Genomic DNA, 12628 nt, shown 5'->3' on the forward strand with positions numbered 1-12628 from the left:
ACCTCAAAACCAGTTGCCCCAAGCAGAAGAAAGGAAACCATATAAGAACAAAAGACCTTACTTACATGTGTGAGTCTTCTTTGTGACAGAAATACCTAGGAAGAAGAGAGAACAATCATCGTTAGCAAATATATTTGGACAATCTTGATTGCTTTATCATTAGAAAACTGAACCTGGGAGCAATTTTGAGACTAATTAAAGCCTTGGCTGGTTGCAGTGCCTACTTCTTCAAATGCCAGAAATGGAAATTAGGGAAAGGAGAAAGTGATTCTTCTAACCACATCTTCTAACCACAGTCTGGGAAAAATGTCTGCCTAACAAGATGAGGATGATATTGTAATAGCATTCTCTACCACCATAAGGTTGTGCTCACCCATGGAAACCAACTGCATGAACATAATCAACATAATCAAGTCAAACTCTCTCAGCTTTAGAGAAAAGCAAAGGCAAACTCCCTCTGGCAAAATAGGTTCATCTTTGAGTCACCATATGCTGGAAATGACCTTATGACATGCAATAGCAATACCTACATACTCTCAGATGGCATATGGTTATCCCATCTGATCTTGGAAGCTAAGCAGGGTCAGCCATGGTTAGTATTTGGACAGATGACTGCTAATGAATACCGGCGGCTATAGGCTATATTTGAGAGGAAGAAAACCACCTCTGATTCTTCCTTGTCTAAGAAAACCCTCTGAAACACATGGGTCCCCCCTCTAATCTCAATATATATACAACGATATTTGCCACAACAGCAACATAATATATCAACACAAAGAAATTGGGAGTGTTGTGTGGTTTGATGACGAGAAAAGCCACTAGAAAGTGGAATTAAGCCACATTCCAAAAAGCCTTAACCATGCCTTTCAACTCCTTTAAAAATGAATGCAACCACATAGAAAACATCCCCTTTCTGTTTATTTTTAAAAGTCTAGTTCCATACACATCAACTCCAGAGGCTAGGTATACTACCCTTCCAGGCTAGAAAAAGAAGTCTGTTCTACTTGGGCACAATTTCTGCTAAGCTTAATAGGATAACTCCATCTGAATGGAAAGGGTGGTGGGGAGGAAGTGGAGTGAAGCAGTGGGTGCTAGACCACTTCCAAAAGCCCTACTTACTGGCAGGAAATGGAGTGATATATATTTATTTTCTCTGGCAGCTTGGCATTGCAGAGTGAGACAGTGAAAACTGTTCACACCTAGAACACTTACATTTGCTGTTTTCACATTCCCTTGGTAACCTTCCCTGCTTCTTTCATTTGGATGCGTAAACAGCATTTCTAAATCCTCAAGTGAAGTTTTAAGTTACCACAATGCTAGAAATGGGAAAATTGAAGGAACATTGGATTGCAGAGGTAGAATTCATAAGGGGGAGTCCCACCCACCCCCAGAAGCTATATATACCCGTATCCATTTTCCCAATATCAGTAGTATGGAGATAGTCCTCCCTAAACTACGAAGCCCAGGATAGAGCCCTAAGGGCAGTTAATGTGGAATCATAAGACTGGAACTATGTAGTGTGTGCTATGAGAGGGCTTCTGTGCAGAGCTGTGAAAAATAGGATCTCTCAAACTTGGAAACAATTTGCAGTACTGTCAATTAAAAAGTGGATTGTTAGAGGCTGACTGTTGAAGTATTTGGCACAAGAGCCCTTTCTGTGTAAAGATACATGCAAGAAAACGGAGGTTTAAGAAAAGTATTGTACATCAAAACTACAGCACAAGACGTCCTCCTCCTTGGTTGGCCTACACTAAATCCGAAGCTGAAGCTGTAACCTTGCGTAGGAGAAAAAGGCAATTCATGATCATCAGTCCATATTACGGAAAGTGCTCCAAGTCATTTTGGTCACTTTGTTGGGGGAGAAAAGAAAGAAATATTAATGGACACTAATGCTTATAGTTCACTCCAAAGGAGAATAAATTACACCAAATGTTGGAAGGATGAAGGACAACGCAGATTCCAGGCATTAAAAGGAGGAGAACACTGAAAGGACAGCACAAAAGCAGTAGGCTCTGTGTTGACAAAACCACATGTTCCTTAAACATTCATCTTTCCTGTTATTGGATGACAACAGTGCTGAAAGCAAGACGTGACTTCATGGTGCGCATGTTGGCTGGGGATTTTGGCAGCTGTAGTCCCTGGGAGAACCTTGACAAACTCCTTCGCAAAGTATCTTCTTTGTGCTGGGGTATCAAAAGCTTTCTAGAGTCCTGCAGCCTTTCTAGCATAACCACGGACCCAAAAACCTTAGTCTAGGCCTTCAGAACAAATGTACGAATACTGGAACATGCAAAACCATGAACCACCTCTAAAATGAACCTAACTAATTTATATCCATATTTATAAGGATGACTTTGGAAGCTGAACCAAGAGCAAAAACAGTTTTCCTTCAAACCGTTAGTTCAAAGAAGCATTTCAAGGCTGGGGAGGGAAGAAGGGAATCAATTTAATTTCCATTTAAGGAATTTGGTACAGATCTCTCACAGAAAACATTCTTAAATACCAGTAGGTTCAAAAAGAGGAATTGATGCAGATGTGTTTGTCTGAGCCTATGCTTTCTCTCAGCTTCATATCTTGCTGGTCACTGGAAGGTAAACACAGGCTTAATATTCAAGACCGAATGCTGAGGCAGACACCACTAAGGAAACCCTGTTTTTGTAGTTTAAAACATGCAAATCACTGGGAATATGCAATCCCCTTTAATGTCTAGCATGACCCCCAGGAGAGACTTTTAAAGCTACATTGCTTAAACCACCAAAACACATGTGAAATATAGCCCTCCATTGGAGTCCCAGATTGTGTTTACAATACCAGGAAACACCTCTTCTTCCCAACACATTTCGAACTCAAACTCTTTGGTTCGTTCCTGCAAGTGATCTTCATTTTATGGGAGCTGCCACAGTGACAGTAAAATATTGCAGGACAAATTCACGGACGCCCTCTGAACAAGCTGTGGATGTTTTCTCCCTGGTGACATTCAAAGAACAGTGGCTCCTTCAACGCAAGGCTCTCTCTCTCTCTCTCTCTCCCTAATGGGAACAATTCATTTAGCTTGCACCAGATACCCACGGAGCTACTTGGCTGTAAAATGTGCAACTTCCTAAGGGGACTCAGTCTGCGGAGCCAGGGGTGCCTGCTATTTGATTCATTGCTTGGAGCACTGCCCTTCCTTTCTACTTTGCTCAGCTCCAGACAAAAGCAAACAGTCTTGAAAAATGGAGAGCAAGAAAACAAACTGCTGTGGGGGTCTTTTTGCGAGTCCAACCCCATCCGCACACAAGGCCATTTTTCTGCCTGTGTCTGCACCTGTGTGGATTGTCAGGCCAAATATGGGACGGGATTCCTGTGGCTTTAAAATATAATTAACCCTGGATCCAGAAGAGATACCATAACATTGTGCAGGGGTGTAGCCGCAGGAAGGGCAAACAAAGGGCACTGCCCATGATATAAGAATTCTGTTCCCAAATAAAACTTTTCCTTCACCCTTCCTGTGTATAGCCTTGGAGAAAGTGAAAACATCAACGGGGCATTTAGACATAGAGCTTAGGTACATCTTTTCCCTTATCACCCCAAATCCATATCCCCCCACCCAAAAAACGTTTCTTTTCCTTCTTCCTTTGGCAAGTCAGTTACAGGAGTAGATAAATACAAAATAGTCCTGCCATGGACAACCATTTATTAAAGGCAGAGGATGCAATCTCCCTTGAAGATTTGTTCCCTCTCAAAGCACAGGAACAGACTTGCTTTGTCCACCCAAAAAAGTTGAAATTGGCGAAGCTGAGGACAACCTTAGTACCTCTTGTTCTCTGGAGACAAAAAGCTTTAGAATCTCTCCCACTTCAACAGGAGGCCTGTCAAAACCTTGCTCAGTTGCATCAATGCCTCAGAAAAGGCGGCTGGAAAGGAGTAATTAGTCACTAGGAGGCAAACAAGCAGCAAGGGGGGGAATGATGATTACAAATTATACTCTGCTCTTACAACTCTGCGGTTTTAAGATCATGGTAATGTGATAATGATCAAATTAAATAATTGTCATAGAATTCTATGCCACCATTTAGATATTCCCCAATACAGGAATGGAAATGCCTCCTGAAAAATGTGCAAGACTCAGTTTTTACAAAGACAACTCTGGAAAAATATCATACTCTTTCAGACACTGTTGTCTTCTATGTGGCTGTCAATTTGTTTCTTGTTCTACAGAGTATTCCTTTTAAAAAGAGGGAGGGGGAGGAATTGCTAAGCCCTTTCCACAGCAGTGTTTTCGACTTTATAGATTATCTTCCTTTTAAAAATTTCAGAAATCTGTCAAGTTTAACTTTGCCTTGGCTCGTTCTCCCAGGGAAGAGCTTATGGCTTTGGCCATCTGCAAATGGATTGTGGGGAAGACAAAGCAGAGATGAGATTTGAAGTGGGGGGGGGGGGGGAGGGTAAGAGAAAGATGGGGTTGAAATAAAAATATGGGCACAAATAGATTAGTGTTTTGTACAATCTGCTCTTCTTTTGGAATTTCCTGGAGCAGAATTCCCTGGACAGTGCCACTCAAAAAATGAAATACTGCACGGAAGCAGAGAAGGACCACGTTTTCACCTATTATTATTATTATTATTATTATTATTATTATTATTATTATTATTATTATTATTATTATTAGATACGCAACAAGATTAGTACACAGCAAACAAGATCACTTTTCTGGCTTTTGTATTAGATCACACATTGGATACTTCCCAAGTGTCTAGGACTATGTGATGTATCAGTGGATAATGTGTGCAGATCTGAGTAGGGTGGCCTTTCACAACCGACAGACAGTGATTTTGTCAGTGCCAATGGTTTTTAAGTGCTGGCCAAGGTCTTGAGGTACTGCACCCAGTGTGCCAATCACCACTGGGACCACCTTGACTGGCTTGTGCCAGAGTCTTTGCAGTTCGATCTTTAAATCCTCATTGCCTTTCCAGATCCTTCTCGTCAATCCAGCTGTCGCCTGGGATTGCAACATCAGAATTATCCATACTTTGTTTTTTTTTCCATGATCGTGAGGTCAGGAGTATTGTGTCCAAACTCTGTCAGTCTGAATTCAGAAGTCCATGTTTTTTCCTTGTTAATTTTGCTCTCAATTTTTCCTAGGAACTGTCCATGGAGGGCCTTCTTTTGCCAGTTTTCTCTTCTGTTCTACATTGTATTTTTACGCTCTTCACTCTTTGTCTTTTGCACTTTAAGCTGTTTTCTACTATTGACTTCCATCAATTTTGGTTCATGACTTATTATTATTATTATTATTATTATTATTATTATTATTATTATTATATTTATTCATTCCCCAGACACAAAGCACCAAGGAGGGGATGACTAGACCTTTATTAAACATTGGCAGGTGAGGTGGGGAAGAAAAAGAATAATCATAGAGACAGAGACTCCATCTTTACCAGGAGCAGAGGTCCACAGGCCAAATGTTTTTTCCGCGTGTCAGTGGAAGAGCCCGCCTAATTAACAGAGCCAGGGCCACCGGGCTTTATTTGCAAACTGAAGAGCATCTCTACAAAGAAAATGGAGTAAGAGGAACAGGAGCAGGGAGGGAGATGGTGAAGTTCAAAGCCCAGAAGCCTGTTTGGCTCCTACACTCTGGTGCTCTCTCGGCTCACTGCTTAGCTTACACACTGCAGAAATGGATTAAGGTGGATGGGAGGCTGGCCAAGTAAAAGCTGTTGCAGTCAATGACTGCATCAAAGGAAAATCCTCCTGGCTTACAAGTTGGGGTGGGGGTGGGGATTCTCCAGCAGCAGAGCCAAGCAGCTACAAAACAAAGGAACCCTCAAGTAAGACGCTTCTCAGAGAGAGACTGCAACCATGCACACTGGAGGTCTTGGTAGAATGTCTATTTGTTTTGGAAATGAGTCAATAACTAATAATAATAATAATAATAATAATAATAATAATAATAATAATAATAAACTTTATACTTTATTTCTATCCCATTCTATCTCCCCAATGGGGACTCTGGGCTGTTCACAACATACAGCGGCAAACATTCAATGCCGTAAAGTGTGACCAAAAAAGAAAATAAACAAACCATAAATCAAATAACAACCTATTAGACATCAACATCAGACAATAGTGAAACACAACAAATTAGGTATCATACAACTAAAAATTCACGTTTTGACAGAATTTGTATGACCAAGGATATGTGGTTGCCATGAAGCTTGTCAGAAGCGTCTTCATTGAAGGGGTTGCTGGAAAAATGAAAGGCGGGTAGAGAAAGAAAAGTACAGATACGTTCCCAGTTTCACGTGGATATGCAAAGCCACAGATAATAGCAAACCCTATTGAAATGAAGAACTTCTGTCCCATAAAAACCACAGAATTATACTGGAGGACCTAGAAAATGCCCAGCGATGCCATATTTTGTCATAAGTGGATACATAAAGCCATGTGTACTGGTCTTGCAGACTTTATCTTTTTTTCCCATTCCAAACTACAAAGGAGAAACAGACTTCTCCAAAGCATCTTTTATATAAATAAGAAATAAATTATGGTCAGGAGCGCTGCTGTCAAGACTGTTGTTGGAATGAGATCTGCGGAGAGAAATTGCTTTTGGTAACCTCATGGCTGAATTGGCAGAGAGTAGCAGAGGGGGACAGAAGAAATAATGATAGAACATGGTAGAATAACCCGACTATAATTTGTCATTGCGTGTAAACATCTCTTTTAACTTTATTAATGTCTAAATCAGTTGATGAACCATGAAAAGAGGAAGGGCAGTGCACTGCGAGCGAATCCAGTTGAGTATTTTGTGTGTGTGTATCTTTCTGGTTTAGAGAAATCAAGACTTAATGTCCTGCTTCTCATGCCAAATGAAGCTGGTTGGTAAAATGATTAAATGCTTATTTGGAGGACTTCCTCTCCTCTCCAGCCCAGAAGCAAAATAATGACACTCGTACATGAGTCAGGGTTGCATCGCGTAAATCTGTTCATGCAGAGTTTCGCTGGAGCTGTGTTATGCAGCCCTTGAGTTTGGAAGATCAAGACAGCAGAAGTTATTACGGAAGAAGCAAAGACAAGCTAGTAAAGATAAACTGCAGCAGCTTGCTTTTGCCTGAGCCGAAGAGCTTGCACTTCTCTTCTCCTCCATCCTGGTTTAATGGAGTACAGGACAGAAAACATCAGTATCTCAGGTCTCATTTTGGGGTTGTTGTATGTTTTCCGGGCTGTATGGCCATGTTCCAGAGGTATTCTCTCCTAACGTTTCACCCACATCTATGGCAGGTATCCTCAGAGGCTGTGAGGTTGTGAGGTCTCATTTTGCATTTGAACAAGTGGACTGGAGTCCATGAAAGTTTATGCTGGAAATTTTCTTTTTTCATCTTTTTCGTCCGTTCTCAAAGGTGCTGTGGGATTCCCGTGTATCTCTTCAAACAAGAGACTATGCAGTCTCTTCATCCTCACGGACTCTCAACTGACTGTCTAGTCGCCCTTGGGGTGCTCTCGCAGAATGGGGGCACTCGCCAGAAGGCTCCCTGGGATTGAACTGGCTGGGCAAGAAACCAAGTGACCTTTCCGTTAAAGCATTCAAATGCTAAATAACTTGCGGGGATGCCTGCTGATATTAAATGTTATTGGCACTCTTGAATCTTCTGGAAGAGAGTGCAATTAAACAGGGAAATATATTTGCATGCTCCTTTTATCCAGCAGAGTGGATGGAGACAGGCAAGGGAGAGACAGAACAGCTCCATGGTTTGACAATGACAGACAAGGAAGGCTTTGAAAGGTGTTCCTTGGGCACCTGAATCAAAAAGCTTGCCAGTCAATACAGGGACATTTTCCAAAAGTCCAAACAATTTGAAAGACAGCATGCCTCCTTATACGAGTCTGCTCAAATGCTTAAGCTCTTCAGGAGAGACACATCTCTCTGTCTCGCCGTTTTTAAGGCATGGAGTACAATGAAGAAAACCTTCTTGGTGGCAGTTCCCAGATTTTGGGACTCCCTCCCTAGGTTGTCTCTTCTTCCTCAGGAATAACTTTTTGTCACCTTGACCACAATCTGAAGTTGTGTCCTGGTTTTCATCTGTGGCCTAACAGAGGCTCCGAAACCTGGACAATTAGGACATTACTCTCCCCCACTAGGAAAGGGCTGTTGCTTGGCAAACCACTGGTTAACAGCAGATTTGAGGAGGAAGAAATCCCACCTGTTATGCTAAAAAAGAAGTTATGCATTGCCTTACAAAATTTGGAACCCTGAGGTCATGGCACGGATAATCGAAAAAGCACAGAGAGGAAATTAAAAGAAGGTAAGAATGCAATAATAATAAAAGAAGGCCATTCAGGAGAATCTATAATCCTCCACAGAAAGAACACTAATTATACTTCCGCATCCCTCTTATAATTAACCCCAATCTAAAACAGATTTTTTTTGAGCAGCAATAACTTTCATATGCTCTCTCCATTGCTTTTAAATTCGTGAATTGTCCTCATCTCTTCTGTTAGGTTCTGTGGGCCTTTTTCTTTTTTTGCCAATTTCAGATAATTCTTAGCTGGCTTATGAAACGCGTCAAAATATTTTGTCTCTGCTAATTGTCAAATCGCAGAGGTGAAGATGAGCAAACTGAGACTCATTCAGGGAGGAATGTAAATTCTTCCTTCTTCCCACAGCTCAGCTGATATTTTAAAAAATTAAAAAAATGATTAATCTTTGGAGGCATGGAAGAGGTTGCCTTCCTAAGTTAGGGCTTTCAATATAACGGGTATTGTTCAAATAATTCCAGCCTCCGGTTTCTCATTTCAACTTTTAGGGTGTGTAGAATATTCTTCTGAGGAGCACACAGACATCCAGAGCTCTCAAAAGCTCGATCTGGGACCTAAATCTAATCATGAGTTCCTAGTAGAGTCTTCCTGTTGAATAAATGGGATTTGAATGTGCGTTCATTTATCATTCATCAGCTGATCCAATGGATCTGCTCTAGCTGGCATTACCAATTGGGTTTAGGTGGTATGCCACAACTTCTGAATCCTCCTAGACAACGTGGGCCATGGCCAAACTGGGTGCTATAGTTTCAGTCTGGGAAAGGGAAAGGTGGGATTTAAATCAATAACCTTCCATTGTTCAGTCAGTCAGTCAGTCAGTCAGTCAGTCATTCCAAACAGTTTCCCTTAGTGTGGTTACTTAAGGATCCAAATAAATACTCTCCACCTACATAACACTAGAATAGTTACATTGGTGTAGACCAGGCATGGGCAAACTTCGGCCCTCCAGGTGTTTTGGACTTCAACTCCCACCATTCCTAACAGCCAGTAGGCTGTTAGGAATGGTGGGAGTTGAAGTCCAAAACACCTGGAGGGCTGAAGTTTGTCCATGCCTGGACTACACTATCAGCAAGATCCCATCTACAATCATGACAGATTGGTTTCATCTAGTGGCTGTGCTGGCTGAGGATTGTGGGATGTGCAGTCTCTCCACAAAAGTAATTTCCAGTGGACCAAAGCGCCATGCTTCCCCCCACTCTTCCTTCTCAATCCCCACACACATATTTGTAGCTGACTTCAGTGCTTGTTTTGAGAGATCCAAGAGTGCTTGACTTGGAAAGTGTGATTATGCTTCAGGGGTTTGCTGTATTGCCTTTTGAGCCATTCAAAACCACTCATTTCCTGTGTGCCATCCATGTTCAGAACCCAAGAATGCAGAATATGAGAAAAATGTCTGTCTTCTCCTTCAGATTCATTTAAAAGCATCAACTTCTGGTCAAGGGGAATAAAAGTATTTCAGAGGATTTGAAACAATGACTTTAATCCAACATCAAGGAGACAGTGTAGTTTCACACTTGTGAAAAGACGCAGTGAGTATGCATTGTGTAAACTACATCGCTATTCAATTGAATGTGCAAACACATGCGAAATGCTCAGTTGCAATAAGCAATGCAGTGAGCAATGCAGACTGCATAATGTTGCTAACACAGCCTTCAACCAAATATGGCTAATCTACATTGGACCAAATGTCATATCTGCTGCAGGATCTTGGCCAACAGAAAAATATTCCTGAACACTTTGGGAAGTTTGAAAATGGGACAGTTCTGCACAAAAATATTTGTTTTCTCCTGCAGGAAGAAGTAAGTTATGGAAATTATTCCTTCTTGCACACAAAGACAAAATAACGGAGGACTTGCATCCACTAGCCACTAGCTCTAGCCGAAGTAGGCGCCTCCTAAAATCCACCACCTTTCACAGCTCACACCGCAAGCACAGCCCATATTTTATTCTGGAAATGCTGGAGGGAAGAGCATGAAGTTCTCTTCATGCTAGGAAAAAGAAAGCCCCTTTCTTGCCCGTCTTTGAGAGGGCAGGAAGCTCACAGAAGAGACACAAAGATCAGCAATACTGCCGAAGAGATAACAGCGAGACTGGAAGGGAAAATAATAGGAGCAGCAATTGGAAGAGTCTTTAGAAGAAAGTTTCCATTACGCTGCTTGGAACCCAGGAGAACAATTTCCTCCCTGCATTTCATGTGGCTGCTATATATAGTCGCAAATGGTGCAAAGAAGACTGTTTTGGCCGTCTGCGGATTTTATTGTCAGCGCTACAGAGTCAGGCAATGGAAGGAGAGGAGTTTATGTAATAAAGCCCATTGTTTCCCCCCCCCGTCCCAGACCCCAGAGACAAGAAGGCTAGTGCAGCTTCTAGGACAAGACCCATCGCACCCCCAGTTCACAGCTCCCTTCGTAATCACTTGCATGTGATTCAAACAGGCGGATTTCCACAGAGCTGCTCCCATTGAATGTAAATCACAGAACCTTAACATTGGGAAAAGCCCAAAGGGCCATCTAATCCAACCCTCTGCCATTTAGGAATACACAACAAAAATCGTGCTGAAAAATGCTCATTCAACTCCATTTAAAGACCCACAAAGTCTCCTCTTTCCACTGTCAAACAGTTCTTACAATCAAGTTCTTCCTAATGTTTAGGAGAATCCATTGAATCCATGTTCTAGCTTCTGGAGCAGCAGAGAACAAGCTTTCTCGGTACCTTGGATAGTGCTTTTAAATTTCAAACTAAAACCCAAAACGGTTCCCCCTCCTACCGCCCACCCGACATGGGAACCACAAACCACAGTTGCTGAAACCATATGTCCTCTTCCTGTTTCTTAATGAGAATCGAAGAACATTAGACATTCCACGGGGATCTGAAATGAAAACAACAACAAAGGGCTCTGCATGCGTGTTTATTCACCCCTCCGCCTGTTTACCAGCTCCCCTGGAGACAAATCCCACTGAAACACAGCGGAATTCGAATGTTTGATGCCTGAGTTGCAGTGGGGCCGTTCACAATCATATGTGGAGAAATGGAGATGAAAACAAGAGGAATCTTGAAAGGTGCTGAGCGTCTCCTATTCTAATCTGTAGCACTTTGGATTTGAAAGCATCTGACACTGTTAAGACCCAGGAAAGGAATACAAGAACCATGGTTGCAGAAATCTAGGCATGTCTGGGAGTGCTTCCCCTTTTTATTAACTACATCCCCAATATCCCCCCTCCTTTAAACGACATGGCTGCTTTCAAGCACTGAGCCAAGACTTGGGTGCTGGAATGCGTAAAAGGTAACTTTCCCAAGCTCTAGGCTAAGACCATTGCTGACTTTGAACCCCTCCCCCCCCCCAGTGAATTGCCACATGCGACTTACAAACAACTTATATGTAAGAATGGGGGTGAAACAACAGGAAGTGAGAGAAATCTACCCCTTGGAAGGGAAATGCAGTCTTGTAAGATTTGTTGTCATGGGGAAAAGTGTCTCCACTGAAGCTTTATTACCAAACCTTGTTTCCACAACAAGCCAAATTTTTCAAAATCCAGTTTTCACGGGGACATAAAGTGAGGGGAACTCTTCTGAACAGGGCACCGGCAGCAAAACAAACACCACGGGGGTGTTAACCCTTCCCTATGCTATCCAAAACACACATATATGGCTGGAGTTATACTTAAAAATGTACCTGATATGACTTACATACAAATTCAACTTAAGAACAAAGCTACAGAACCTCTCTTGTTTGTAACTTGGGCTCTGTGTGCATTTCCAAAGCCTTACCTGTCAAGTCAATGTCCTATATAATCTTGTAGTTTGTTGAGGTAGTGGAATTCTCTAGCTATGGGTTTTAAGTGCCCTTCCCTGAATTGCAAATCCCAGCATCCCATAGAATGGAATTTTGACAGTCAAGTGCCATAGCTGCATAGTGCAAAGTCCCAGGTTGAAGCTGCAGAAGAGGCTAAACAGTTAGGATCCTGTCCATGGGGAAAGCCATGGCCACCCATGACCTCCCCATCCGGTGTGATCCACGGGAGGCACTCGGATGCGGTGACTCTCGCCAGGATGGAAACCCCGCAGCGCCCCTGGTTTCCACATCTGCCGACTCCTTTTCTCTGCTATCCCTATCAGCCCCAATCACATCCGGCAATGTGGTTAGGGGAAGGCGGTCATGTATCCACTTACATAACAGCGTCAAATTAATTTGCAGCTGAGCAAAGGGGAAATTGTTTTGCAGTGTCAACCTCTCTCTCTCTCTCCTATCCTCCCGCCTCTCCATTCCTCCGTTTATATTCCGAGTGACATCAAGGGATTAAGGCAAAGTGGGTCAGTAGATCACGACTGG

The 12628-nt window shown here is 42.4% G+C and overlaps 1 protein-coding gene across 2 annotated transcripts in view; it reads right to left on the reverse strand.

Annotated features, from left to right (window-relative positions):
- rora (RAR related orphan receptor A) overlaps positions 1-12628 on the reverse strand; it is a 188133-nt gene that overhangs the window by 68504 nt on the left and 107001 nt on the right. For both annotated transcript variants that reach the window (XM_062963436.1, XM_062963435.1), the window contains exon 2: positions 66-95. In XM_062963436.1, coding sequence (XP_062819506.1) covers positions 66-95 — 30 coding nt within the window. The remainder of the gene's footprint in view (positions 1-65; positions 96-12628) is intronic.

This window comes from Anolis carolinensis, unplaced genomic scaffold (assembly GCF_035594765.1).
Source record: "Anolis carolinensis isolate JA03-04 unplaced genomic scaffold, rAnoCar3.1.pri scaffold_11, whole genome shotgun sequence".
NCBI classification, from domain to species: Eukaryota; Metazoa; Chordata; class Lepidosauria; order Squamata; family Dactyloidae; genus Anolis; species Anolis carolinensis.